The sequence below is a fragment of the Coloeus monedula genome, assembly GCF_965178545.1.
Source record: "Coloeus monedula genome assembly, chromosome: Z".
Lineage (NCBI taxonomy): Eukaryota > Metazoa > Chordata > Aves > Passeriformes > Corvidae > Coloeus > Coloeus monedula.
Window position 1 is genome coordinate 35,603,035 of NC_138822.1, and position 25,642 is coordinate 35,628,676.

The following is a 25,642-nucleotide window of genomic DNA, read 5'->3' on the forward strand; positions in this document are numbered from 1 at the left end:
TGGTAAGGCAAAATTTTTGTGCTTAAATAGCAAAGAAAATCCAAGTGTCACAAGAAAGCATTTTTTTGATGGTTAGGAAAGGTGTTTTTCATAGGAAATGTAATACTGCATTCAGTTGAATTTCTGCAGATGTTTGTAGTCTTCATCATTGAAGTTTTTAAGATAAGATTGGACTGGAGTATAACATAAAGTTCTTGGGGTTTCTCTTTATTTCTGTTTTTGTTTGGTTTGTTTGTTTGTCCTGCAAGGGCAACTTAAATATAGGGGTTCAAAAGATGTGGTCTTGTATAGTTGTACAGTCACAGAATATCTTGTCTCTATTTTGTGCATTTGGTTCTTTTAGAGAAAAAACAGGCAGGAGGAAAAATAGCTAATGTTGGAAACAATTTCTCATCAGCTCCTCTGAAGGGACAAGAGGAAAAAAAAGAAAAAAGGGAAAGAATAGATTCAGAAATGGAGGACACTGAAGGTGTGAAGGGTTGGAAAGAATAAAAGACTGTATCTGTTCAAAAGCTCAGTTTTAAGCAGAGGTAGGAGAAGTCGTGTTTTTTGGCATATTATCTGGGAACCACTGAACACCTTGCTGAGTGCCCTGAAAGAGAGGAGTAGTACTGAAGATCAAAGCAGTGAAGGTATACTGCAGGAAAAAGAAAAACAATAATTTGAGCTGGATCAATAGCTTATGGGTCAGTTTCTCAGTAACTTCTATTAAACTAATTATATGCCATAGTATTTCGTTTTATCTTTGTAAAATGTATGGCAGTTTCCAGCCTTTCTATGGCAGTACTGATTAAAAGTGTTGGGAATTTTTTTTGTTTGGTTTTTTTGGTGTTAATTTTGTTTGGGTTTTTTTTACTACATTTCAAAGTGATTCTGTCACTTTGTAAGTAATACTCAAATATCCTTTTTCTTTAGGTGGTATGAGTTGTTTCTCTTTTTGTTACTGTATCCTTTTCTTCCCCTGCAAGGAAATGCTATGCTTTCAAGTGGCAGCTTGTAACCCAGTAATTAATTGCATTAGCAGTTTACTTATCCTCAAGATCAGATGAATAAAACTGATTTGTAAACCATCATTAAAGCACACTTTTTTCTACTTTATTTTTATTTTTAGGAATGTTGTCTCTGCAATTTGAGAGGTGGTGCATTAAAGCAAACTACTGACAAAAAGTAAGTAATATATTCTTCAGGACTGTATGTGCTTATTTTAGACTTTATTCTGAGTCCATTCCTATGTGCAAAGCATTTGTGAACCTAATTACTTGACAGTGTCCCTTTAAGCTGAATCGTTACAGAATTAAAATTACTTCTATTGAAATGTAGCACTGGCATTTTATTAAATAGTTAGATACTAAAACATACATTTGTTTTAGTATTTGCACACACTTGCTTGTTTCAAATTTTAATCTGCTGGCCTTTGTGCAAAGAAAGTAAATGAGAGCTCATTTATCATTGTTTGCATGGTCAAGTCTTATCAAACAGCAAAGTGTGTTCTTCTTTGCTTCTGAAAATTACAATACAATACCTTTGAACTTCTAAACCCAATATTTTCAACAAATTAATTTTAATCATATTGAAATTATTTTCAATTCTGAAGTTTGGGGGCTTTTTTCAAATGCACTTGTGTCACATACTGTCAAAAATACTGTTGTTGCTGACATCATGCTATTAACAGCATCAGGATTTTTCTCTGTATCTGGGTCACAGAACACTATAGCAAGTAACCCTAAGAGCTAAAGTGGAAAATGTTGGAGCTTGATATTTTTTCAAGCCCAACAGCAGAATAGTCTTTATGCATTTTGAATTATTTCATAATTAATTAGCTTATCTTAGTAGCTTAGCAATATCATGCAGATCTCTTTCTTTCATGCTTTGGAATGCAGTGGTAAGACATGATCAGATGCAACATTCTTTTTCACTAACCAGGAAAGAATTTATATATCAGTGATTTGCAGCTGATTTCATGACCCTTGTAAATCATCCAGTAAGGAGAAAGTTTTTTGTTTAACTCAGGCCATATCTTACCTTCAGAAAACATTATTGTGGTAGACATTTTAATGGAGATTTTTGCCAGTACATGAAAATTCTCAGTTGATTTTTAGTTCTGTTTTAAATTCCCTTAGATTTGCTAGTTGCTTTACTTGCTAAATAAAAAGAGAATGACAAAAATATTATATCAGTAGAATTTATCATGCCCTTTTGATATTTGCTGTCGGTAGCTTACATGTTTCATCTTTAAAACTATGTATATCTTTTTTTGTACATCAATTTAAATTTTTTTCAAACATCTCCTAAGATATATTAGTAGAAAAATCTACAGAGGTTTGCATAAAGTCACTTTGCTTGTGTAATTATATGTAAAGTTTTTGGGTTTACATTCTATTACTCTGTGGGTTACAGATTTATGAAATGGGATTTCTGTAAAAGCAGTTTGGCTCTGTTTTTCATGTTTCCATAACATGAGCCTTATAGTTGTTACACATTGTGGCATTTTAATCTATGTTTCAGCATTAGCTACCATTTGGAAATTTTGAGTTTTCAGAAAAGTATGTTACACGTGTATCTTTTTTCTCCAACATCTATAAAATCTAACATGTGCATTCCCTTTGCTCCTTCTTTACTATGTGCATACTGATTAGAGATACAGGAAGAGCATGAAATGCGTTTAAAAGCTAATGGATCAAACTGGTATGTGTTCATGCAGTAAGCAGTTTGCCAGATAGGAAAGCTGAGATTCCTTCTTTTCAGCAGAGCACAGCAATTGTTTTGAGTCTGTTAGGTTGAGAGATGTCAGGGTATAAATGTTTAGTTGAAGATTGACTGAAGAGGCATTTTATTTATAGCATTTCTGTCTCATAAAGCTTAGACGGTAAGACAATGTGGTTTAGCAGGTGAGCACGTCACAATGAAAAGAAAAAGGCTGTTAGAAAAAGTTTTTTTAAAGTCTCAGAACAGGACTCTTTTCTGTTAGTTAAAACATGAACAAACTGTCACCATAATAAAAGGATGGATCTGCAAGCTTTATCAGTTTTTATTTGGGCTGAACTGTATAACTTGCTAATTGATATGTCATCTTTATGTACAGCTCTTACTTCACACTTCGACCAATACGACTTTAAAGTCACATGACAGCAATTTGTTTGGTCCCTGTGTGTCGTATTATACTTCTGCAGATATTTTTGTTAAAGATGACTTACTGAAATATTGCTGCTCTAGTGCAGGAAAGAGAAATTGTTTCTGTTTGCTGCATCACCCTTCATCTCCTTCAGCTTCAGCCCACATTCCTATTAATCTGCTAAGACACACGTAATGTGTGTCTTTTTGAAATGTACAGAAAGTGGATGGAGGCAAGCATTCAGAGCTTACAGAAGTAGAGCAAATGGGGTAATGAAAACAGATGTACAGGGAAACGACAGGGAACAAGGCAAATATGAGTCAAAGAATGGAAATGTTTTCCTTTTAAGATTTACTACTTGTCTTCCCCAGAAAGATTTTAGAAGTAGCCTCAGAAGGCTGCTTGTTGTTAATAAAAGTGTCATTAGCTTCTCTTTTACTTCAGGAAGTACACAATTTTAGCATTAATTTCAGACTTTTGAAAGTTTCTTTTAGCTTTTCTTTTTTTTGAGATTCATTTATCAAAACAGGATTTGGAGTGCTTTCTGGTGGATATAGGAAGCAGGTAGTATCATCTGACAAACCTCTTGAAGTTGCACTGAAGTCTTAAATGTAACACTGGTCCTAGGCACTTGCAGGTGCTTTTTCTGCTAAAGGAGATCCAGTTCATGTTGGGCATTGCACTGGTGGCTTGATCACTTTGCTGCTTGTATGCCATTTTATCTGTAGACAGAAGGTCTTGGTAGCATTTGCATTTCATTTTGCATTTTGATAGATACATGATTGATCATAATTATGTATGTTGCATTAAGACTAGTTTCTCAGGTCTGAGTAATGTTACTAACGAGTAATAGATGCTGTAGATGATAAATTACACAAGAACCAAATAGTGTGATGTTTACATGTGTACCTGAATAGCACACCTACAAAAACTTCTTACTTAAAAAGTAAAACATACTTAAAATTGTTGCAATAAAACCTCAGTCTGAAATTTTATTTACAGAAAGTGGTAGTGTTACAAGGTTTGTTAAAATGTTTTAAAGAAGCTTAAGAAAGCCTAATAAGCAAGTAAGTACAGATGGGTACCTTTAAGAAAACCAATCCAAATCAAAAGCAAAAGCCAAACACACAGCAAGCAACAACTTAAGCACTTGTGTTTCTATGGGTTTTTTTGGTGGTATTTTTGACTTGCCACTTTTCACAGGTGGGCACATATAATATGTGCAATTGCCATCCCAGAAGTCAGATTTGGTAATGTCACAGAGCGTACTCCGATAGACACTAGCAGAATACCTTTGCAAAGATTAAAATTGGTGAGTAGTATATTAATATATGCTCCATATATGCATTGCTATTAAGGTGTTCCAATATTTGAAATGTATTAAAAATCTGAATTGTGATGGTTATTGCCAGGTAAAGAGCAGTAAGTTATGTTTAAGGTAAGAATTAAATTACCAGGGTTTTACAAAGATGGACGTTTTGAAACATAATGGCAGTTATAGTAGTAACAGTGTTTAGTATTCTATTAAATATAATTCAAACATGTTCTTCCCCAAAAGAAGAATAACAAACTTGACCAGTGTCAACTGTGAAAGTTTCATTTTTGGAGCTGTATTGGTGATGAAACTCAAATAGATTGGGAATACTACTCAGTACATATTTGTGAGGTCTTTTTATTATTGATTTTTAGCTCAACTATTTATGAAGGTAAAAGGATGTATGATATGTTTGTTACGTGGTACTTCTGCCATTAGGGTACTGAAAAATATGCATAAAACAAATCACACATTAAACAGGGTCATTCAAGAACACTGATGTACTCAAGAAGAGGATATGCACAAGTGCAAAATGCATTTTTTTGCCATGTCATATGATAATTACTTAATCTGTCAGTGTGTGCATGACTGTGATGTTGTCAAATACAAAGAAAGTGATGAATGGCCCATTCAAAGTTTCAGAGAAAGTTAAGTTTTTTGGATCACTCCACACTGTTTGCAATGTGGTTCTTGGTCTACCTGAACTTGTACTCACTCATTTCACACTATTAATATTTTCATTCTATTTATATTTAATTTCATTTTATTCCATTCATTATTTTTGCCTTTTGTAGCTGTATGTCTAAATGTGGAAACGCAGCTTGGAGTGGTTTAAAATTGATAGCCTGTCCTTCAAGTGGTAATCTGTTTTGAATTATTGTTTGGAATTTTATAAACAATTGGTTTTCATGTGTCCTTTTTAAAATAATTTCGAAAGACATATCTAAAGAGTGTATATGTAACATAAAAATGTAAGGTGACTTGGAAATTGTTAATTCAAGGATTGAAAACACAGAAATCATGGAAACATTGTTGGAAATTACCTCTAAGATCATCAAGTCCAACCTTTGACTGAATAACACCAAGCCCACTGGGCATACCTTATCTCAATGTGCCATATTTTCTCATTTTCTGAACACTTCCAAGGGATGGTGACACCATCCAAGTTCCCTGGGGAGGCTGTTCCAATGCTTAACCATCCTTTCAGTGAAGAAGTTTCTCCTGCTATCAAACCCAGCCTCCTCTGGGACAGTTTGAGACCATTATGTCTTGTCCTACTGCTTTTTGCTTGGCAGAAGAGGCTACCATGCCTTCATTTCAGGCAGTTGTAGAGAGTGATAAGGTTCCCTCTGAGCCTTCTTTTCTGCAGCCTAAACAGCCCCAGCTCCCTCAACCACTCCTCACAGGATTTGTGCTCCAGACCCCTCACCAATTCACTGCCCTTCTCTGGACATGCTTCAGCACCTCAGTGTCCTTCTTGGAGCACAGGTTTCAAGGTGTGGCCTCACCAGTGCTGAGGACAGGGGAACAATCCTTGGCCTGATCCTTCTGGTCACACTCTTGCTGATACAGGCCAGGATGCCATTGACCTTCTTGGCCACCTGGGCAGGGCATGGACAGGACTCAGTACTCAGCCTTGTTGAACCCCACTGGCATTGGCCCATTGATCCAGCCTGTCCAGATCCCTCTGCAGAGCCTTCCTGCCCTCCAGGAGATCAACACTCCCACCCAGCTTGGTGTAATCTGCAAACTGACTGAGGATGCACTTGATCCCCTTGGCCAGATCATTGATAAAGATATTAAAGAAAAGTGGCCCTGATTCTTGAGGACCACCACTGATGACCAGCCACCAACTGGATTTAGATTGGTTAGTTAATTAATTAATTAATTAATTCATCAGATGTTGAAATGTATTCTCTGGACTGTCCATGACTTAAAACACTCTAAGACTAACCGGAGCCTTTTGGAGAAGGCTTGAATTAATTTTAAATTATTGATTATGAAGGTGTGGAGCCAGCGTTTCTGAAATTACATGATTTACAATCCTAGGTTATTTCTGCTGACAATGAAGCAATTATATTAATCAGTTATGAATAGTTGAGGGATTTTTAGATTTTAGATTTTGTTCTGTTTTTTCCTTCAGTGGTATTGCTTTTAGTCCTTAGTGCTTTTTCAGTTCTTGATGCCTCCTTCAATTTAACATGACATTGAACCACTACAGATTGTATAACACTGTATGTAAGCCTATGGTGTCCTGCAAATATGTGAATGTTTAGAAATAGAATATTTGCCTTCCTTAACACTGTTTTTTAAAAAAGAAGAGTTTGTATATTTGTGTGGAATCTGTGTTGTGAAGAAGGAACTCGGCTGAATACAATAAAAATGAGAGGCAGTGTACTTTATAACACTCATAAATGTAGTAGTGCTGCAGGTAGAAGACAGCCTTTCTGTGAGGGAAGAAGGCACCACAGTCCTGCTCTACTAAGCCACCTTTCCTTTACAAAATTTAGGATGTGTTTTGTTGATTTTTTTTAAATGAGGAAAATACAATGGAAAAAACTATAAAGGAATAGATTATGTTCTGTCATGCAGCCATACCAAAATTAGATACTACACTGTAGGAACAAATGTTTCAAGTTTTTTTAAACATTTTCCATCCCTGTCTTCCCTCTTCCTCCCCCTGAAATAGTAAGAAACCCAAATAAGCAGAATATCTACTGTTTTCAGAGACCTGTAGAGGAGGAGCTGACATTTTCTTCAATGTAGCATCTACGAAGAAACACGAAAGGAAATAAAAAGCCAATGTTTTATTTTTTTACAAATTAAGAAACATCTGTGCAAACATGAACATGTTGGTAGGCTGTTTTTTATTGCTTTGCTAGTTGGTGTAGTGCTTGCTGTTATATAGTTTCAATTCACTAGAAATTTTGGGTTGAAATCAGTGTGTTTCCTGTCTTTCTGCTATTAAATATTCAAGATATACTCCTTCCTTCCAGAGTAAAACTCAGTATTTGTATCATACTAATAGTAGTTCGTAGCTTAAAATTATTTTATTAAACTGTTTCATGTTTGCAAATCATGGGGTTGTTATATCTTGCCAACATGTTTTCATATTTCTCTAGCATTTTCAGTAGGTTATGTGTCATGTACCATCATTGTTAGAACTTACATGACATTGAAATTTTCATTAAAAACTAAAACTTTTGAAAATTCTTCCTTAATGCAAGTGGATAAAATAAATAGAAGATTTGGCTGCTGTGGTTTCCATAGGGGAAACAAAGAATGTGGTACACTCTGGTGAAATCACTTCTATTTTAGGGGTGTAAACCCATGATATTGTTGGACTTTAGCTGACTTCTCATGTGAATACAAAAGGCCTCCTAGGCAACCTCAGTGTGGAGACCATGCCACAGAGATGCTGTAGCCTGTAGTTTCTCTATGTTACATCTGTGAATATACCTTTTCTCTTCTTTTTTTTTTTTTTTTCCTCAAATATATGTGAATGCAGAAATGAGATTGTCCTGGTCTCCTTTTGTCAGAGGGTCAGGCTTCTTTCTTCTTTTTATGATGGTCACATCCATCAGACACCTTGAGTTGAAATAGCCACATGAAATGATAATTTGTAATTACCAAGCTAGGAAGGAAAGAAATTGAATATGGACATTTAAGTACAGGTTCTAAAATGAAATGGCTGAAGGGATGTACCTTACCATATCACACATTATAAACCAATATTTTGCATAAACTACAGTATGCTAGCTGTTTTGTGGACACATAGTTCAGCTGCTTTCTGTTCCAGTGGTCTCCACATTTAACAGCAGACATGAGCTACTGTGAAAATGGGAAATACACAAATGCTCACTTAAGTGCTTTTAATCACAGTGAAAATGTTAGGAGCAGATAAAAGAGAGGCAATGTTGCTGAGAAGTGATGGGATGCAGGGGCACCACACAAAATTTGTCTAAATGTAAATGCAGAGTTTTAGCTGATGACCAGTTGGAAAAAGTATGTCATTTGTAGAAGAATTCATGCTGTGAATGAGTGTGGTGTCAGCTTCCATCCCAATGCTGTTAAACAGTATTTAACAGTTTACCCAAAGCAGACAAAGCTTAGATTTCTAGCTGAGTTTAGCTTTATTTATTTTATTTTTGCCTTGTTCCATTTGTCTTTAAGTCTCCAAGAGAAGCTTGGTGTGTGCTTATGCTTTTAAAATTCCATTTTCCTTGACTATTTATGTGTATGGGGCTTTGGGTCAGAGAAAACAAACTGGATTTCTTTGTGTGTCAAAGTCAATGATAAAACTCAATTTTGCTTTGGGAAGGGGAAAGCTTTTCCCCAAGTACCTAGATAGTCTCTGTTTTCAAAAGTGTTAATTACTCAGCTCTAATTATAAATATGAATTATAGCTGCATGAAAAAGTCTCTGGAGATGAAAAATTCAGACTGACCTCTCAAATATCAAATCAGCCTTTGAAAGAAAGTTCTCTCTTGTCTGTTTTTCTGTTTTAATAAAACATAGGACTTAAAACTAGAATTAAATAAAAGCCTTTGCTAGTATGTGGCCAAGGAATTCAAGCCAACAGGAATATTGAGCCTAGTGTCATTCACCCTTGCCAGGCACATGACTTTTAATGAACGTAAACCTTGTAAATAAGAGTGTTTAAATGTTTCATCTGTTACAACAGAAATACTTAAATAGAATCATTAGCATCTGTTCCTAGACCTATGTATTTTGAGATGCCAACTCTAAAATCGTGTTTATAATAGAGTATATATCAACTTGATAGTGAAATACATTATCTCCTTTTGGTATTTTTTATGTTTTCAAATGCTTGGGTATTGGATTGACTTTGTCGTTATAGGCAGTCACTGCAATACTGTACTGAAACATGCACATACAATGCCTTTGTTTCTCTATCTTTAGAGTTTCCTATTATTTTTATATTTGAAATACTATTTCTCCAACAAAATAGAGGTAGAAAATGAGTTTTGGAATAGCTGAAGTTGCCCTCAAGCTTTTGATGACCTCAGATTTGTATTTGACAAGTGAACCGAGTATAACCACAAGTGTACTCTGAGTGAAGAACATTATTTTGAAAAGAAATCTACAGTGTGATGATGACTGATCTACAAGCCTTTCAGTATCTGGCTGAAGCCATAAAGGCTTTTTAGAAGGCTGTACACTTTAAAATTTGCACCTGAAGGCAAATAATAGTGGCTTGAAAGCCAAAGATTATAGTATTGAAAGGTACATCAATTCTAAAAATACAGAGGTTTCTCAGTAGTATGGCACTGAAGAATGGGATAAAAGCAAAAATTTATATGAGCTTTTAAAAGAGTGGGCACATATTCTCCTGCCTGTCATTCTGTTTTAATGATTAAAAAGGATTAAAGACATTTGAGGACACTGCTCATCTTCTCTGTTCTAATTTGTAATGTAATTAATTTGTTAAACTACAGTGAGGTAGTAGAACTATTGCAGCTGTGTTTGTGAAAAAGTAAAGAAGCACTTGCAGTGATGTATACCACTGTTGCTATCTGTTTCTGGTAATACAAAGAAGTATTGATTACTTTCAGTGTTTCCAAAAATATTGCTGGAAGGACCATTGAGTAGAATCATTATGCCATACACGCAATCACACATTAACTAGATCATTGCGCACATTCACAGGCAGTGGGACCAAAATAGACAGAAATCTTGAGCCAGATTTTAAGATATTTGCAAATTGTTTTAAAACTGTTAATGAAATAGCTTATAGTAGTATGCTTGATTTTAAAAATGTTAAACTAAAAGTAATGCAATAGTTGCTAACTGCAATATAAAATTTATTAAAAACATAGTGACTCATTGCCATAATAGAATTTACTGTATATGATTTAGTCACAGTGTTCATAAGACTTTTAGTAAGTATATTAAAAGAATATAGTTTGCTGGCTGTATAGTACTTACTGTCAGAATAATTTGCTACAATGTGCAGATCCTATTGCAAACTGTCAAATTTGTATCTTGCAGTGGTACAGTACTATCAGGTCTTATGAAAGATATGGCAAATGTTAGAAATGCATAACTATAAATAGTGTCTGAAGACATGAACAGAAAGAGACATAAACATGTCTGCAGATGTAAGTGTAGTAACTGTCAAGGATTAAATGTGTCCAGCGTATGCAGAACTTAGAAATCTGGGAGAAAGAAAACTGGCACCAGATTTGTATCTGTAAGAAAAGAATTTGCAGACACCATAATCCAGGTAAATTCATCTCTGATCATTACATGCACAAGTTATGTGCATGTTTTTTGTTTGTATAGTGATTGAATACATATCATATTTTTAAATGTGAATTTAAAACTGAAAAATTCTTCCATTATTTTGTATCACATCTCTGTCGGGCTAGGGACAATCCCAAATATCAATACAGGCTGATGTATGAATAGGTTGAGAGCAGCCCTGCGGAGAATGACTTGGGAATACAGGGAATGAAAAACTGTACACAGGCCATCAATGTGCACTTACAACCCAAAAAGCCAGCAAGCCAAGTGCATCCTAGGCTGCATGAAAAGCAGCATTGCCAGCAGGTCAAGAGAGGGGATTTTGCCCCTCTATTCCACTTTTGTGAGAGTACTCCCAGCTGGAGTTACCATCCAACTCTGGGGTTCCCAGCACAAGAAAAAATAACCTGTTAAAGTGGGTCCAAGACAAAAATGATCAAAGAGCTGGAGCACCTCTGCTATGAAGACAGGCTGAGAAGGCTGAAGCTTTTCAGCCTGGAGAAGAGAAAGCTCTGATGAAAACTTACTGAGGCCTTTTAGTACTTAAAAGGAACTTCTAAGAAAGACAGGGAAAGATTTTTTTTTTACCAGGATCTGCAGTGATGGAACAACCAGCAAGTGTTTTATGCTGAAGGAAGGTAGATTTAGATGGGATACAGGGAAGACCTTTTTTCTTACAATGGAATTGGTATAATGCTGGAGCAGGCTGCCCACAGAACTTGTGGATGCCTCATCATTGGAAGTGTTCAAGGTCAGGTTGTATGGGGTTTTGAGCAACCTGGTCTAGTGGCAGTGGGGCTGAAACTTGGTCTTTAAAGATCCCTTCCAACCCAAACTGTTCAGGGATTCTGGAGGACATGAAACAGCAGGGACTGTCAAGGAATAAAACTGTAATGAGGTGACACTGATGTGTCTCGGAAACTGTTGGGTGTTTTTAAATGTGTATAATGTTTATATAGTCAGTAGCACAGCAAAATTTATTCAAAACTGCTTTAGCCTTAAATAAAATAAAGAGGTAAATTTCTGGAAGATTGAATAATACAACTTTATGGTGTCATAAATCCAACTGGTAATAATTGCAGTGATGCTCTAGTTAAAAATATCTTACCTGGACACAAAGGTGATGCAAGATTATGGAAAAAAAAATTCTGTTATAAATACATATTTTAAAAAGGGTGCAATATTCCCTTTCCTGCAGTCAGTGGGCACTTTATCTGACTGCCATGACTTTTCAGATGTGATGGAGAATGTCTTAGCAACTACAGCAGCCAATTTCATCAGGACACTGGGATGCATCTCACTGGGTCACATGGACATGTTTATGTTCAGGTTCCCCAGGTGGTCTTGAATCTGATCTGCTCTTACACTTGGAATGACTGCAATTCCCCAGTTCCTGTCTTGAGGTTCAGGGACTTCAGAGATATGGGAAGAGTGATTACTGATGAACACCAAGGCAAACAAAATTATCGAGTACTTCACACTTTTTTTAATCTTCTGTTTCTGACCAACATGCCTGTAGAAGCCATTGTTACTATTCTTTGTATCCCATGCCAAATTCAGCTCCAGTTATACCTTAGCTTTCCCAATCCTGTCTCTACACAACCAGACAGCACTTCTCTTTTCTTCCCAGGGTACCTGTCCCTGATAACATGTCCTATGCTTTTCCTTCTTGTGTCTGACTTTGGCCAGGGTATTTGCTGAGCCGTGCTGGTCTCCTGCCATCGTTGCCTGAATGCTCACTGGTGGAACTTGAGAGCTCTTGGGCTCTAAGAAAAATGTCCTTAAAGATCTGACAGTTGTATTCTGCTCCTTTTTCCCTGAGTGCAGTTTTCCAGAGGGTCCCATGTAGTAATTCCTTAAACAACTAAAGTTCAGGCTCCTAAAATTCAGGGTGCTGACTTTAACCTTTCTTTGGCCCATAATGCTTGAGATCATGAATTCCACCGGGGCATGATCGCTTCAGCCCAGGCTGCCACTGGTCCTGACCTCACCTTTTAGTTAATCTGTGTCAGTAAGCAACAGATGCAGTAACACTTCTCTGTCACCCGGGTTAAGAAATTATCCTTGATGCTCTCCAAGAGTCTCCTGGACTGCTTACATCTTGCCGAGCTGCTTTTCCAGCAGATGTCAGGGTGACTGTCCTGACAAGTCCCTGCAGCTGGATCAGAACCTGCCAGAGTGATGCTTCCTGCAGGTGAAGTAAGAAGGTTTTGTCAGCAGGCTCCCCTCAGTTGGGTGGCTGGTAATAAACGCAAACCGTGAGGTTTCCTTTGTTGGTTTGGCCTCTGATTTTCGATCACAAGCTCTTGACCTGTTCATTGCTGTTTTTCAAAGACAGGTTTGTGCAATCAGTCCATAGAGGGCAAATTGCCTGCCCCTCCTTCCTTGCCTGTCCCTTCTGAACAGTCTGTAGCTATCAATTGGAGTGTTCCAGTCACATGATTTGTCCCACCAAGTTTCAGTGTTTGTGGTTAGATCATAGCTTTCCATCTGCACAGTCACTTCTAGCTCCTTCTGATTGTTACTTATGTTACATGCCATTTCATAGATTTGATGTGTTTTGAGGACAGAATGATGAGCAATTGATAAATTAATTACTTGTACATAATTGGAAATAGTACAAAGCCCAGTTCAGTGTGAATTTTTAGCTTTCAGTGGTTAAATTTGGATTTTTAGTACTTCAAACTAATTTTTTCCTGTTGTTTTCCTTACTTTAATTTCTCTGCCACAAGGCATTTGTGTGGTGATCCTTGGAACATTACTGTGAGACCTGTTCCCTGAAAGGAAAAAGGTCCAGTTTAGGTTATATGTTTGAGAGCCTGTCTACATGAAGAGATACTGGTTTTCCTTGAGGAAGCTGACTGCTATTTGAAATAATATTTGTAAGGAGCTGCTGAAGAAAGTAGTAAGTTGATTTGCACAGCAAATTCCGGGGATTTAAAGTAACTCAAGTTAATGTTCATTTTAAAGAGAAAAAATGATGGCTGAGCTGCTACCTTTTTTTAGCTTTTTTTCCGTAAGCTGAAGTAGCTCTCTGGGAGCTTTCTATATATGCAGTTTCCAAGAAAAAGGATAAGGTATCAGCTTTAGATGAAGTTTTGCTAGTGGAAAAATAGCACATTGTTTTAGAGACTAGTGATTCGTCCTGCCTTTTTTTACACTGTAGCTTTTTTAACATTCAGTTTATTTCATGCTGCTGTTTTGTTTAGGATCCCACTGTTACCAGAAGAAAGTATGGTTTCTTAGACAGCCACCACATCTTGCACTAGAGATGAGTGTGTTAAGTGCTTCAAATGACAGAGAACAGCATTTTGTTTCTGGAGCAGTGGCATATTTTCTCTGTACGTGTGAGATCATTTGCTAGGCACATCCAGCATGTTTAACCGTGTGGTCTTCAGGAATGGCTGTGTGTTGTTTTCATTACCAGCAAGCGTTGCATCTGTCTTGTCAGCTCTGAACTTAAGCAGCTTACTTATTTCTTGCACCTTATCGCAGCAGGGCACTTGGCAAGCTGAGAGACTACACTGTCCAAGTCTGACAAATATAAGTCTTAAAGCAATGTCAGCATTGTAAGGATGGCACTGCAGCCTCCATCATCTTCCAATTTCTCCAGTAGCCTGGAGAATTTACAGAGTGACATTATGACAGAAAATTCTCTTGGTGTAGAGTCAGTGTTACTCTCTGCTTTTTTCAGCAGAGAAGGGGCTGTGTCCATAGGTTCTGTAATAAAATCATACATAGATTGTCATGGAGCTCATAAAATGAGTAATTAATATGTTAAGTTCATTAGTTCAGAAAATTTAACTTGATGAAACTGGGCAGATACAAGGGCATAGGAACACAAGCAGAGAATGTAGAAAATATCCTGGATTTGAAAAATTAGATATTCCTCTGCTTTTTTGCACATCAGAGCAATAGTAGGACATTATGGTCTTGAGCAAGTTCACATCAACTTGACTGTAAATAAAGAAGCCATTCCAGACACAAACTTTGTTTTAAAGAATCTCTTATCCTGAGGAAGAGATAATATACAGGAGCTTTAGTCTTTAATATGGTGTCTCATGTTGGTCATCCCCTTAACAGGAAGGTAGCCATCTATGTTATCTTTCAATGTTAAAGCAACATGTTCTCCATAGAAATGATGGCTGGAGAAAGAGAGTGGAACACACAGCAGAAAAATTCATGTTACCTGATACTATCTGATATTCAGCTAACCGTCTGGTCTATAGCTTGTTGGTTTTCTTCTACAGTATTAAAAATTAATTCATTGATGATAGAGGAATTACAGTCTCGCAGTAGGGCAGCACTTAGATGATTTTGGAGAAATTCCAGATCTCTGACTAAGAAGGCTTGACTTACATTGCAGGTGTCCTTTTGGTTGTGAGCCTTTTGTTTTTTGACCATCATGGAAGAGTATTTCTATCCTTGTGTGAAGTGGTTGATTTTTATAACTGATACCTGCTGGCTGGGTATTTTCACTGTTATAACACAGTTTGCAGTGTAGATGTAGCATATTCAGAACTGTTAATAATGCCTGTGCACTTTCCAGTTTTTCATAGTTTCAACACACCCCATCTATCTGAAAAAATCGGTGGTCATTATGAAAGCTGCCTTTGAGATAACTGTCATGTGTCTTTTTCCCTTAGGAATTTTCTGCTTGCAATAATCCCATCTAGTTCTTCAACTAGTCATGGTAAAAATTATCTCATTATAGCAAGTAGAAATTGCATAGCTTTTAAATAGAAATTGAGAATTTGCAGCTCTCTACTGGGTGTGGTTTGTTAAGTTAGTGGAAAACTTAGGAGATGAAGGTTTGCTGAATGTGTCTGCCATCCCTTCCAGAGTCACAGAATCATTTAGGTTGGAAAAGACGTCTGAGATCATTGAGTCCAACCCTTCACCAAACACTATCTTGTCAACCAGACCATGGCACTGAGTGCTGCATCCGGTCTTTCCTTAAACACCTCCAGGTATTGTAACCTCACTGGGCTGTACGTTCCAATGTTTAACAACCATTACCATGAAAAAATTAATTATCTTGTTCAACCTGAACCTCCCCTGGAGCAGCTTGAGGCTGTGTTATCTTGCGCTGTTGCTAATTATGTGGGAGAAGAGGCTGACCCTCACTTAGCTACAGCCTTCTTTCAGGGAGTTGTAGAAAGTGAGAAGATCCCCTCTGAGCCTCTTTTTCTCCAGGCTGAACAACCTCAGCTCCCTCAGAGGCTCCTCGTTGGACTTACTCTCTGGATACTTCACCAGCTTTGTTCTGGACTTGCTCCAGCTCCTCAATGTCTTTCTTGAAGTTATATCTTTCTTAATACAGGAAACTGCAGTTTAGTTGTTTGGGTGCTGTCTTTCAGTCTGTTTGGGTGATTTCCTTGTTTATACAGCAGAGTAGCTGTGACTAGCATACAAGCAGGCATCAGAGGAGTACTTGCTTACCAAATATTTGTATAATTCAGAGCTTTTTGCTGTCCTAGACAGCTTCTTGTAAATTACAAACATTTGTTCCAGTATTGCCAGATATATGTGATTCAGCCCTTTTTCATCGTGATTTTCAAAATAAGTGGGACAAAATGAAAGCATAGAGATTACAAGAGCAAGTAGGCAACATAGACATAAGGAAGATATACTGGATGTTTATCCCTTGCTATCACATTACTTTAAAAGAGGAAAATTAAGATCAAAGTCCTTGTCAACCTGAGTGTGATGAAATGGTTAGTGAGCAGTCAGTGGGATGGGATTATGGATGAGGCTTGGTAGACTTCCAATGTATCTGATCTATATGAAAGGAGGGTTGATGTTGCAAACTGATTTTCTTCTTGTTTTAGATCAGAAGGCGGGGATTGATCTATCACTCAAATATAGAAACTTGAACTGTAGAGCACTTCGTAAGCAAAGCAGCCAAAGGCTAAATATTTTTGACCTTAGTGATTATTGTTTGAGAGACAAGAGAAAACTTCAAAGTGCAAGTGAACACTATATCTAAGCAAAAGAAAGATGCATAACAGAAGTACACTGAGAGGCATGAGTACAGTCCATGTAGTTTATTTGGGGTGTCCAGAGCCATAATTTTTGAATGATTTAGTTTCTAAATTTTTTGCTTTCTTCAATACAGCAAAATCTGAGAATAAAGTAGCTGTACCAGAAATGTTTTTATTCTTAAATTATCATCATAACATTTTCAAGTATTAACTTAGTTTTGTTACTAGAACTAAATACATGTTAATAAATAACATTTATGTGCAGTACATTCGATTTTCCACTGTCACTATGAGAACAGTAGTAGAAGTGGTAAAATGGGGGTGTCATAGGGGATCTTCTTGGCTTGCTGTATTTGTCTAGCTGTTTGAAATTCAGACTTAGGGAGCACTGTGTACTGATGACACCATAAAACCCTTCTTTGTTTTTTAATCTGTCAATAACATTTTTCTTTACCTAGTGCATGTGATCACCCACTTAACTTAATCTAGGTGTATAAACCACACTTTTTGGGTCCTAAAGATTTTATTATGCATCATATAGTTGCCTATATGTTGATGACTGTCAACTGAAAAACCATTGAAGAAATCACCCGCTTCTTTTGCTCTGCATTGTGTCATTTTGCTATTGCATAACGATAACCCTCTATGGTATATTACATAGCCATTGCTTTGAAGTTTTCATGGGCTGGTGATGAATTTTGTGTAAATATGGTTACCATTATGTTCCAGGTGGCTCAAAGGTATTGGAAAGTCCCTTCCATATCAGTAAGGTGATTTTATATTAAAACTAGGCTGAGTTCTTGTATTACCTTTTGTTTGCATGTAGATCTTTGATGTAGATCTCTACCAATCAAGAGCCTCTCAAACAGTTCTGAAATGAAGGATATCCACATACTACTTTATCCTCTGAGGGGTGAAGATTCTGAGTATGTTGTTGTAGTAACCCTTCCCCTTCGCCTTCGCTTTCCCCTTCCCCGTCCCCTTCCCTTCCCTCAACTTCCCTCAACTTCCCCCTTCTCCCTCCCCTCCCTTCCTCTCCCCTCTCCCCTTTTCTCCCCTCTTGTTTTTATCAACTCAATCTGGGCAACAAATTTTGATAGTATATGCTTTCCCTGAGAGTGGAAAGTGTTTAGGATAGGAGGTGACCCTAATTCTTGCATGAATAAGCTGGTCCTATAAAAACTGTCTTCTGTGCTAACAGGTTCATTGTGAAAATTTTCACTATGCACAGGTGTATAGAGCTGAGCTTAGGTGACAGTGCCGACCCTTGGTCAAGGAAGTACTTGGGGTCAAAAGAAATTAAACTTGTGCAGGTATTCTGTAGGAATGACTTTAAGGAGTAAGGAATGCCCATAATGTACTTTTAGACATGTTTGAGAGCTTACCAACATCTCACCTAATGTTTTTTTTGATTAGTGTTTTTACTGAAAATGGGAACATTTCTTAAAAGCCTGGGATTTTCTTTAGAGCTGTATAGAGAGTTTTATGTTACGCAAAAATGTAGTGCTTCATGGAAATAGGGGATTATTTTTAAAGGAAACAGAAATACTTAGTTTAAATTAAAACTCAACCTCACTTCTTTTCAGGCTTTTAAAAAAATTGAAACATTTAGCTTAATTTTGGTTTCTTTTATTTTTTGTGATTAGAAGGTTCATGTCTTTCATTTAGAAATCATCAAAATGGCAGTTTTCAGTAGGTGTCACATTCGAGAATTGTTTTTTGTTGTGTTTCTATGTCACTGATTTCTGTTTCATAGGATCTTCTTGGTATTATTTAGATTTCTTAGATAAAACTTCTCTTAGATTTAAAATTTTCCTGCTTTCCTTAAGATTTGATTGGAAAGTCAGAATACTTCATTGCATAATCCTGAGATCCCTCAAAAGCAAAAAGAGGTGATGTTGCTAAATAGACCAAACAGTTTTACAGATCCACATATTTAACTATGAAGAAGGAATTCACAATGGTAATCAAAACAGCCTAATTCAGTGAAATTTTAAGAATAAGGGGATTGAAGAATAAACTATATAAATCAAAGTATTTTCTAGGCTAACCACCTGTGTGAATATAAAAATAAGTTAATATTTTTAAAATCAGACTAGCATTATACAGTCTTTTCCTCTTTTAGTATATGTGTAGACAGTAGGATTTGTTTATTTTGTGGCAAGGTTATAAAGCACAGAATATTTCTATATCTATTGCAATTCCTTGATAGATCTTTATGCTAAAATAATTAGGAGGGTGAAATATAATTCTCCACAGCAGATCACAGCTTGTAACTTAGGGAAGGTTGGGAATGCAGCACTTAGAGCTTTTGGTGAATTATCTGACTTCTGTACTTAATTTGCAATGAAATTTCTTCTAATCTAAAAAGAAAGCTTCAAACTTTTCAAATATCTGCTAAATGGCACATCTTAAGTAGTAAACTTGAAGAGAGAACAACTCTAAATAACCAAAGTGGTAGTTTGTGGGTTTTGTTAAAAAGTCTTATTACAATGTTTGATAAACCAGTTGCCAAGGCAAGCTTCTCCAAAGCTGACGAGGTCCGCAGTGGAGCAGCAGATCTTGGTACCCAGCAGGGTTTTCTGAGGCAGGGAAATGCCAGAGCATAGAGAGACCCACATGGATCTGGCAGCTCTCAGGAGAGACAAGGTCTGGGCATTGCCACACGAATTGCGGCCACCTCCATACATCTACAAAACAGCCTGGGAAGTGCAAGTTACCAGGGAATGGCGCAGCAGTTAATGCAGAGGGATGCATAGTAATGGTGTTGACACCATATCAGTTCAGATGGTAAGTTCAGTTGGTGGTCCTCATCCTCCTAGGAGCTGTTATGCTGTGTCATTGTCTTGGTTTGAAAGACAGGTGTCTGCTAAGGAAGGCAGAAGCCTCCCTTGGAATGGCAGATGCAACCCCCTTCCCTCCGAGTTAATATAATTTTGAAATCACAGGGCTTTCAGGCAAAGATGTGGAAAATAGGAAGAACAGTTCTTTACTATTATATATATAACCAGTCAAACAAACAGCAATAACCACGGCAGTAACAGCAAACAATCCCAACCCCAGTGCCAGCCTTCTCGGCTGTCGGGCCCTTTCCCCTCGGGTGCAGTTCCGCTCGCAGCCGGCAGGGGCGCTGGCGGCTCCCGGTGAGCAGGGCAGGTGCGATGGTTCCCCCGCGGCTGCAGGGGGCGCTCCGGAGCGAGCTCGGGGAGCACGCGGCAATGGCGGCCTGGGATCCCGGGAAGGGATGGGACAAAGGCTTCACAAACCCCTGGGCAGCTGATCCCGGTGTCCAGCCAGAGCCTTGGGAACGGCAAACTGGAACAGCAGGCTGGAAGGGCAGGGAGGAGCATAAATCCCGGGTGGCAGACGCGATGTATCCAAACAGGGAACCCCCCGGGTCTGGGCAGGCAGGGCGGGCACAGCTACAACGTAGCGAAGGCTGGAAGCGTTGGCAGGGCAGGGCGGCCATGGCCCGGCTCTTGAGTGGGGCAGGGAAGGCGGGCTTGGGATCTCAGTGTTTCTCCAGCAGAAAGAAAAGCAGCTGTAGAAAAAACAGCTTCCTCTCTCTCTGGACTCCAAGACGGAACTGCCCACACCCCCAGGTGAAACAAAAAGAGCAGCCAGGTCTTTTGTTCTTCTTAAGGGCCTGGCCATTTGTTTCCTTAGCAACAATATGGGGGAAAATTCCTTTAACAGAAAAAAACGTAGGAGAACTCTTAAAACTCCAACAGTCATCCAGCTGGCAGAAAGCTATGTCTTCTGCACTAACCAGAACTGATGTAGCTACCCAGAGTAAGTTCCCAAGAACCTGCAGCCATTTAGATCTCAGGGTGCATGTGTTGCATTAAGAGTAAGGCAGATTCTTCTGTTGTGTTAAATTTGGCAGAAGATAAACTCCCTTGCATTATAGCTGTTCCTCTGATATCAGAGGGACTGGGAGCTGCTAGGCTTAGATACTAAGTGATGGCAAATTAAACACTAAGCAACATAAATGTGCCAAGTGACACTGTAAGTGGTTGGGTTCAATGAGAACTACCATGATTATGGATTTACAAATAGTGTGATACACGATACGCCTGGTCATGCCCCGTGAACTTTCATGGCAGGGCTTAGAAGTGCAGCCACATTCAGTAACCCTCATGGCCAGGTGCAAAATAGTGCAGTTTACTGAGCAGCAGAAATGCAAGTTCTTACTGGATTGATGGTGATAAATACACTGTCTGCAGAAGCACACATGAATACCTAGAATATGAATAATAGAGCCAACAACAAATACATTGAATTTTGAGATGGCTATATAGTGTTAAAAGTATGATCACAAACACAAGCTTGCTTTCTGAATTCCTGAAGCAGACTGTAGAGCTATTCGAGTCTTACCCAGTAGGCATCCCTATAGGGGAGGAGATAGGTATAGCCGTTGGATCATCCCAGATTACAAAGGTGGAATCTCCTGTCATCCATCTCCACTTATGCTACACTTACAATGGGTTTTTCTGAGGGAGGGGAAAAGGTAAAGTTACAGTTGTTGTAATTTCATGTTTAGGTGGAGTTTGATTGACTTTAGGCATAAGCATATGTGAGGGCGTGAAAAATAATATGTTTTTTCGAGTTAGAGAAACACAGAATTACAGAATGGGTCAGGTTGGAAGGGAATGCAGTGGGTAATCTGGTCCAACCTGCTCAAGCAGGGTCACCCTTGAACACCTTGCACAGGATTGCTCCAGGCAGTTCATTTAGCAACAGGCCCACCATTTAGCAATGGGCCCACTTCATACATTGTTTTCCTTTTGTAACTGATGTGTTTGAAAAATCCACTTTTGTTATCCTTGACGTCTTTGTCCAGATTTAATTCCACATGGTTCTTTGTTTTTATTGTCTCATTTGTACTTACTCTGACAACCTCTCTAAATTTGTTGCAAATGACCTGACCCTGCTTCCGGCTCCTGTGTATCTTCTGGTTACCCTTGATAATGACAGGAGTTCTTTATTTATCCATCAGTTTTCTTTTTCCCTTTGCCTGATTTCTTGCACATTTGGAAGCATCATTCTTGAGCCTGGAGGAAGTGATCCTTGAATATCAACCAACTCTCTTGGACCCCTTTGCCTTGCAGGGCCTGCTCCTGTGGACTTCTTCCAAGAAGATTCCTGAAGAAGCTAAAGTTAGCTCTCCTGAAGTCCATGGTTGTAAACTTACTGCCCTGCTTCCCCCTCATCCTGCTGAGGATGAGGTACTGAATTCCACACTCCACACCTCCAGCAAGGCCTTCCCTGTTTGTTAGTATGAGTTGAGCGGCACACCATTCCCTGTGGGATTCTCCATTGCCTGTGTCAGGAAATTGTCATCAGTGCTTTCCTGGAACCTCCTGGGCTGTTTGTGTTTCACTGTGCTGGTTCTGCAGCAGATGTCGGGGTAGTTAAAGTCCCCCAAAAGAACCAGGGCCTGTGATGTTGAGGCTGCTTCATGGTGCCTGTAGGAGGCCTCATTTGCTTCCTTCTCCTTCTCAAGACAGCCTGCAGCAAAGAGTTTGTGTAGAGTTAATGAAGCAAAGTTCAGCTTTGAGTCATCATTTTGAGTCATTCCTTTGTCTTAGGAGATCTCATAAGCTGCATTGTTTTCAACAGAATATGTCTACACTTCCATGTCATGCCATCCTTTGTTGTATGTCTCTCTTGGAGTGGTACACCCAGCTACTTTGGTGTTCTGGTTCCTAAGTTTGTCCCTGGTGAACTGTAGTAAATGCATGCACTCCTTCTTGCTGACCTTTGTTTTTCAGTATTTTCCCTGGAGCATTGCAGGGCCTTTGCCCAGTAAGCGGCTGGCAGAAGTGACAGCTGTGGTATAAGGTGTGACCAAGCACGTATCTGCTCAGTCTGGTGTCAGAGCTTCGGGAGGATGTAAAAAGGTTAAGGACCATTAGGGAGTCTGAGACAGAAACAGGAAAAGCTACCAGAAACAAACTACAAGATCAAGGGGATCCTGTGTCTTCCCACTACCAGACAGAAGGCAGTAACTTAAAAAGAGTTAATGGAGGCAAGCGTATGGTTGGGGTGACAGGCAAACCTCCTTCTTGCCCACTTTGCCTTTTTAGATGCCATAGTCCCTCGGTATGAGTCTCTGGGTGTGGAAACTCAGTCAGTTGATGTGGTAATGATGGTCCGTTTAAAGCAGTGGTGTTTCCAAGGTCAGAAAGGCCTACCTCGTATCAAGACCATCTTCATGAGGAAGAAAAGACAGGTTATGGTTGTAGGTGGCTCTCTTCTGAGGGTAACAGAAAGTCCCCTGTGCTGGATCAGCCTTCCTCTTTGCAAAAGTAGCTGCCTTTCTTGGGTCTGGGTTAAGGACATCACTAGGAAACTTTCTAGCCTGGTACAGCCTTTGGACTATTACCTGTTACTGCTCTTCTGTGTGGCAGTGAAGTCATAAAGCATAGTCCAAAGGCAATCAAAAGAGAATTGGTCCAGAACATTAAAACTGACCCTTCCTGTAGTTTTAGTTGTGATTGCAATAGGTTGATTAGTACTTTTTAGAGCACTTTTGCTGCTCTGGATTACTGAACAAATTGGAAACTACTCTTTGAATCTATCCTTCTGCTTTCTGTACACAGTGAGACCAATGCAGTTTTATTGACCATGACTGCTTTTTTCTTTTCAGTCTTCATTTATATGGGAGAACAAATTCTAGTGTAGGAGGTTAACAATTACCGTTCAACTTCTTGATAATTATTTTTAATAAAAGGAATGTTGGAGTCCTAGCTACAGTGCAATTTTAATGAAATAATGAACTTCTTACTACAGCAGACTGAGCTTTGTCTGATTCCTTCAGTGATGAATTAACCATGTCAAACTTTGCTATCTAGCCTAGTGAAATATTTTACTGTGAAAGTTTAATTTTCATTCTTTATTTATGAAAGCAGTAGTACTGTCACATCGTGTTATCTATAAGTGCCATTTTGTGTGATTTGTTTTAATGAGTGTCACTTGTTGATGTGTTTAATGATTTTTGACCCATATTTAATGACAAAACCTCTAAGTGTTCAAAATACAGTGAGTCTGATTTTTTTTTTCTTTTAAATCAATGCATAACACATTGGCAGTTGTATCTCATCTCAAAAGCTGCATTGGTAGTCTATTAGATACAGTGGGGCAAAAGAGTGAAATCTTTTTGGAAATCTGCATTTTGTGAACTCTTTTCGGGAGAACCTCCTCCTTACTAAAAGCAAATATAAAATTTTTGGAATTACTAATTTCTCTAGCTTTTCTGAAGAATCTATGAAAATTTTTGTGCTCTAAGGACCTGTATTCATGCTTATTTGGGACTGAAGGACATAGGGGGCATTGCTTCTTTAGAGCAGGAGTAGAATTATAGGAGGTAATCATCTGTACATGCAGAATAAAATTAAAAATGAGCATTTAATAGTATTCTAAGAAGTTAGTTAGGTTTCTATTATAATTGAAATATCTCAAGTCAATGACTTAAAAGGAAAAAAAACCAAGGATGGAAAATTGTACCTTAGGTGACACATAGGCACTACATTTTGTTTAATTCAATACTGGGTTTTTGGTTTAAAAATGATAATAAAATGACTAAAACTTACCAGAAAATAAAATTTCTTTTTTTTTCCTTACATTTCTCTCACTCTCTCGAAAGCTGGTATAATTATGCTATTTGTGTCTTGAAACTGAATAGAAAGCGAAAAATAATCTGCTAATATAATTCAATTAGTGATTTATAGATATCCATCTATGTATAAATTAACATTATTCTAATAAATGGAGATTGCTGTTTTCAGCAATTTCAATTTTGCACAGTAAAGTCTTCCCAGATTCATAAAATTCTTGCAATCCTTAAAATTCATTGGTAAAAAAGGGAGAACCTTCTATGTGTAACATTTAAATGTAAAACATTTAGTAAAAAAATCAATGAAAAAAACAGAGATCAACCTAGTCTGAAGAAGAATCACACAAAAGTTGATCTCTGTTCATCCCTGACTAGACTGCTCTACAGTTCAGTTCCTGTTGCCTGTTGCTGCTTCGCTACAATCACCTGACCCACTGAGGACAGGGTCTATTCAAAGCTTCTTAGTGCTTAAGCAAATCCAAAAAGTATTGTACTTCGAAACTGATATACACAGTGAAGTAAACTGTGAGGCAGCAGTCACATTCCGGTTATTACTCTGACAAAATATCTCTTCAGATATGTAAAAGACAATTATGGTAGAGACTGTCACTGGAGAGGTATGCAGTTCTGTGTGTTTGAGTTCTGTGCAGCTCTAAGATATCTTCAAAACCTCCATGACAATAAGTATAATTTGGTTGAATAATAGCTGTGTTGCATTTGCTGGGAATTAAGAGAATAATTCTTAAGAATTGCATGCCTTTTGTCTGGAAGACAAAACTATGCTTAATGATGTAAATCAACACCGGATACAGCTGGAATCCAAATGAAAACCTGGCAGTCCTTCACAGCCAGCCAGGAAATAGAATGAGATGTGTAATAAAGCTTTACAAGAGTTGTTACAGAATGCTTCTAAATCTATTTTCTATTTTTTAAATAATCTGCATCCTAATGCTAAATTATCTGGATTTTTTTTCTTCTGTTGTGTGAAATCCTGAATTTGAACATCCCTATACTTTCTTGTTTTTGCAATGGAATTGAATCCGCAATCTGCAGAGATTATGCAGAAGAATTTTTAAGCTTCAAGAATTTGTGCAACCTATCTTACTGAATTATGAGGGAAACCTATTATAACTGTAGATAATTTTTGTACTTAAGATTTCATAATTTCCCAAGAGAATTATCATGCCATGCAGCTTCAATTAGCAGATGAGGACAAAAAGCTTAATTGCTTTCTGTAAACTGAGGCTGCTGACTTCTGACTTACTTGAAACTCAGATGATGGATTTGCAGAACATTATTTATTTTTAGAAAAATATATCTGGTAACCAGTGACAGGACCCAAGGGA

General features: G+C 38.0%; 1 protein-coding gene across 3 annotated transcripts in view; it reads left to right on the forward strand.

The window, feature by feature from the left end:
- Window positions 1-25,642, forward strand: part of KDM4C (lysine demethylase 4C) — a 252,854-nt gene that overhangs the window by 169,935 nt on the left and 57,277 nt on the right. For all 3 annotated transcript variants that reach the window (XM_082301399.1, XM_082301400.1, XM_082301401.1), the window contains exons 16-17: window positions 1,112-1,167; window positions 4,316-4,424. In XM_082301399.1, coding sequence (XP_082157525.1) covers window positions 1,112-1,167; window positions 4,316-4,424 — 165 coding nt within the window. The remainder of the gene's footprint in view (window positions 1-1,111; window positions 1,168-4,315; window positions 4,425-25,642) is intronic.